Source organism: Cyprinus carpio, chromosome B21 (genome assembly GCF_018340385.1).
Source record: "Cyprinus carpio isolate SPL01 chromosome B21, ASM1834038v1, whole genome shotgun sequence".
Lineage (NCBI taxonomy): Eukaryota > Metazoa > Chordata > Actinopteri > Cypriniformes > Cyprinidae > Cyprinus > Cyprinus carpio.
Genome location: NC_056617.1, coordinates 394293 through 399517, shown reverse-complemented (window position 1 = coordinate 399517; position 5225 = coordinate 394293). Strand labels below are relative to the sequence as shown.

Sequence of the window (5225 nt, the reverse complement as noted above, 5' to 3'; positions counted from 1 at the left end):
ATAAGTGACTGGCCAGTGTTTGGGTGTTTAGAGGATTTTGGGTCTCTGTTTTAAACATTATAAACGAATCATAGGTGAAGCAAACACTTCTAGAAGTCACACAGAAAAAACAGGTTCTGACAGAATGCTACCAGTATTTTTACTGTAAACTAAATATTTTGTAGTATGAATTGCTTAGTTTAGAAAGACCTTCAAATGTACTGTACTACTTGCGCTTAAACCCAGGTTTCCTTTCAGGAACTTAAAGTAAACATCAGTTTGTGGCTGGGTGGGAATACACACAGCCTTTGCATTGTTTTCTTTGCTTTGATGCTTCATTCCCGAAGGGCTCTTTGACATCTCAGATCCAGTGCCCCCTCGCAGGGATCGGAAGCATGTTGAGGGCGTCTATGAGTCCCCTCAATCCACCCAGTATGAGGAGCTTTGTAGAGGTGATAACTCTTAACCAAATTAAATCTTGAGTGGCTAGCCGAGAAGCAGGCTGAACCAACAAAGAGCAAATTAGATAAGCTGCTCCATCCATGCCGGGGCTGGCCATTTTTCCCCAATCTCCACACCGAGGCGTCGAGATCGTGGTCGAGACCATACTCCGCCCGCCTCTTTAGTCTGACCATCTGATCTGGATAGAGACCGGATCTGGTGGCTATGGTGACCTCGGAATAAGAAAGAAACAGACTAATATTAGCATAGATGTCATTCTTCTAACGATCTAGCAAGTACATCGGGTGTTATGGGAAGTGTTCCCGGTTCCATTTGTCTTAATTAATGCAGCCTAACAATCCTTTAACGGATCTGAATTATGGAAATGTGTTAGCGTGTAATGTGTAAGCCAGGTTAAAGAGATGGGTCTTTAATCTAGATTTAAACTGACAGATTGTGTCTTCCTCCCGAACAATGTTAGGTCAGGTTATTACAGAGTTTGGGCACTAAATAGGAAAAAGGATCTGCAGAGCCCGCAGTTTCGATTTTGATATTCTAGGTATTATCGAATTGCCAGAGTTTTGAGAACACAGCGGACTGTAAGGTCTGTTTTGGGTTTTGTTTCTTGTTCATTGTTTTCATGTCTTTTATTTTGTAGTTTGTTTCATGCTGTTAGTGTCATGCTTCCCTTGCCCTCTTGTCCTCATGCTATTGGTTCCTCTTGTTCATTGTGTCATGTTCTGATTGGTTGTCTTGGTCATGTGTTTTATTTCCCATTGGTTTGTTCATGTCATGTGACCCTTATTGTCTGTTATAAGTAGCCATGTCATTGCCATTGTCTCTTGTCATGTGGACATACAGGGAAATGAGAGAGTAGACAGACTGGCAAAAGAGGCAACAAAAAAAGGAAATATCGATGTCAAAATTAAATTATCAAAAACAGAAGGGAAGAGTTTAGTGTGGAAAAAGATAATGGAAAAATGGGCAGCAGCAGTGGGATAATGAAATCAAAGGGAGACATCGTACATGATACAAATAGGATAGGTATGGGAAAGTAAGAAAAGGGGGGAATAGGAAGGAACAAGTCATAATAAACAGACTGAGGATTGGACATTGCAAGTTAAACACAAACTCTTCATATTATAGGAAAACAACCCAACAGGATTATGTGATGAATGTCAGGAGGAGGAAAAACAGTTAATCACATCTTTATATCATGTAAGAAATATATTCTAGAAAGGCTAGAGTTCAAGAATCAGCTACGGGAAATAGGTATATTAGAATATAATGTTAAAAATATAGTAAACATATGGAATAATGACCAAGGACGGAGATATATGTTTAATTTTCTAAGGAGAACTGGACTGGAAAGAAGAGTTTAAATAAAATAAAAAAATAAAAAATAAAAAAATAAAAATTGAGTAAGCTTGAGTGAGACAACAGATGGCAGTAATGCAACACTATGGATGCCAACTGCCGTAAAAATCCAATGAAGAAGAAGAAGATTGTCTCTTGTCGTGTATTGATGTTGTAACCTGCTGTTGGTGAGTCTAGTCTGTTCATGCCATGTCAAGCCGGTTCTGGTCAAATCTGTTAATGTCTAGTCAAGTCGGTTCATCCCTCGTCAAGGTCGTTGTTTATTGTTTGGATGTTTGGATCACTGTAAATAAAGCTGCACTTGGGTTCTCACTATGCTCGCCTTCAGTGGACTCATTACAGAATACACGACCCTACCATGAATGGCTCCTCTGTCTTCGTCAAGGTGACAGGCCTATAGAGGATTACGTGAGTGATTTTTGTGAACTGTTATCTGGTGGACTTCACGATGATGCTCTTAAGAAACGTTTTTTCATTGCAAAAACATCAACTTAACAAAGGAGCTATCATGTTTAATACCACCAGGTATTTAGGACCATGTGATATTTCAGTTTTTCTTTAAGAAATCTGCAAAAATGTCAACAATTCTGTGTTTTTCTGTCAACATGGGGTGCTGTGTGAACATTGAGGGAAAAAAATGAACTTAAATGATTTTAGCAAATGGCTGCAATATAACAGAGTGAAAAATTTAAGGGGGTCTGAATACTTTCCGTACCCACTGTACATACACACTGCGCAGGGACTTAAAAGTCTGGCAGTGTGGGCATTCTTGTTCCCAAAACATTCAATACAGCTCGAGTTCCTGAAGGTGAACGCCTCAAGGTTATGTATGAAACCCTAGTTCCCAGAGGGAACGAGATGTTGCATCTCCTGCAATACTTCCAGCATCCCTACTAGCACTTTCCTCATTTTCTACCAGAAGCTGCCACTCTTTCCACCGTACATGCTTTTATAGCTTCCGGGTCACAACGTCACCCCATCCTTGACATCTTGCCCATCTATTGGACTGATTACACACGTGATTCAGAGCATGGTCATGCTGAAGGTGCTCCCAAAAGCGTTCAATGTAGCATCTTATTTCCTTGGGAGACTAGGGTTACATACGTAACCTTGAAGCGTTTTTACTTAGAGTTATGAAACTTTGGCCCAGAGCAGGACGTAACAGGGATTCTATGGTGTCAAAATAGTACGTTGTGAAACGATGCCTGTGCTGTTAAAAATTTTATTTCTAGATAACTGGCAGTCACAGAAACACGCGTTTTATAAACAGAAGTGTCAGCATTTGAGGGGAAAATGGTAAATAGTGGTGGAAAACGCATCAAATCAAGTAAAGAGCGATTCATTCTTACCTTTTAAATGTTCAAAAACATCTGTTCTGGAAAACTTTAGAGTATAATATGCGCACTGCTAGAGCCATTATGTAAACCGATTAGCGAGGTTCGTTCATCCAACGAATATGCAAATAACCTTTACCCAGGATTTAGGAATGTACACTGCAGTGTGAAACTCGAAGCAAGGTACCCAGTATTCCGTTTACCCGGGGTTTAGAATGATTAAAAGTTAAATCATTTCAAGTGTGAAAACCCCTCTATCCACCTACGTATATATGTATGGTTGTGTTGAGAAGTTTCACTGTTGTTAGTGTTGTTGTTTTTTTATTTATTCATTCATGTTTGCATGTTTGTTTACAGATTCAATAATTTTCAAAGTCATTGAAGAAATTATTCTGTTTAGACAGCCATGTAACAGCACTGAATGCAACAAGACTACACAGGATGCATATATCACAGCAGATGCTGTTCTCTTCCTCAGAGGCCTGCTGGTCACACGGCTCATGCCCTCCTTCTACATCATCATCATCCTCATTAGTTTGCCCCTTAACACTTTGGCCTTCATAGCGTTCACCTGTAATATTCGAGAGAAGAAACCAGCTGTGATCTACATGTCTCACCTGGCGTGTGTGGACTTGCTCTTCACCCTGCTGCTGCCTCTGAAGATCCACTACCAGATGAACGCTTCAGATTGGGTGTTCGGTGCAGCTTACTACTGCTACATGTACTGCTCCATACCGCTGATGATGTGCATGAGTGTGGACAGGCTGCTGGCTGTGGTGTTTCCCATCGCCTCTCTGACCTGGAGGAGCACAAGAAAAGCCACGTGTGTGCTGGTCTGGCTGCTGGCGCTTGCTGTTACAGTGCCACTTCTCTCTATAAAACAAACATTCAAGATAAAGGATGTGGGCATCACCTGCCATGATGTGCTGTATCACACACAGGTGTATGCATACCTGTTCTCCATCCTCTCATGCCTCTACTACTTCTTGCCTCTGGTCATCACCTTAGTGAGTTACTCTACCATCATATATGTGCTCACTACAAAGAATGATCACTTGGCAACATCATACTCAGACAAGCGAAGGAGAGCTGTGATTATGGTTATAGCTATGATGATGGAGTTTTTAATGTGCTTTGCACCAACAAATGGCATCTTGTTGTACCACTGTGTTCATTTAGCCACCGGAAGCAGCAGTGAGGAGGGGAAATACTACCTGATGGCTGTGTGTTTGGGGAGCGCAAGTGTTTTTCTGGACCCTCTATTATATTACTATGGCTCGTCTCAATGCAGACAGCAGATCAGCTCTCTGATCTGGTGGAGGAAGACAAAAAGCTCAACCACACCATCAAACACAAACAGTCAAACAAAATCCTCCAACCTGAGCTACGAGTACAGCCAGGCTTGTGTTCAGGTGTGAATTAATGATGATTATTTTGTAAAAAAGATTAATTTATAAATTTAAAAAAAAAAGTTGATTTGGATAAAAGCCTCTGATAAATGACTAAGTGTAAATGTAATTAATAGTGTATTCTATTTATTAAAACCAAGTAATAATCTCATCAATTAGTGTTTTTAAACATTTACATTTATTCCAAAATAATAAGTCGTGGCCTAATGGTTAGAGAGTCGGACTCCCAATCGAAGGGTTGTGAGTTCGAGTCTCGGGCCGGCAGGAATTGTGGGTGGGGGGAGTGCATGTACAGTTCTCTCTCCACCTTCAATACCATGACTGAGGTGCCCTTGAGCAAGGCATCGAACCCCCAACTGCTCCCTGGGCGCCGCAGAATAAAAATGGCTGCCCACTGCTCCGGGTGTGTGTTTCACAGTGTGTGGTGTGTGTTCACTGCTCTGTGTGTATGCACTTCGGATGGGTTAAATGCAGAGCATGAATTCTGAGTATGGGTCACCATACTTGGCTGAATGTCACGTCACTTTCACTTTCACTTTCATAACTAAAGGCAGTTACAATTTACACACAATATTTTATATGAACTGATGTTCAGCTGTTCTTTTTAATAATAAACTCATCAGTTTATCAGAGCATTGTAACATAGACTGACCATGTTCTGTATACTTTTCGCCCTCCACTTTGA

General features: G+C 40.9%; 1 protein-coding gene across 1 annotated transcript; it reads left to right on the top strand.

The window, feature by feature from the left end:
• Window positions 1–2075: 2075 nt before the first annotated feature.
• LOC122141318 (proteinase-activated receptor 1-like) lies at window positions 2076–4616 on the top strand. Its single transcript, XM_042748431.1, has 2 exons — window positions 2076–2205; window positions 3489–4616. Exon 2 carries the CDS (start codon window positions 3632–3634, stop codon window positions 4547–4549), a length of 918 nt encoding a protein of 305 aa, XP_042604365.1. The 5' UTR covers window positions 2076–2205; window positions 3489–3631; the 3' UTR covers window positions 4550–4616.
• The last annotated feature ends 609 nt before the right edge of the window (window positions 4617–5225 follow it).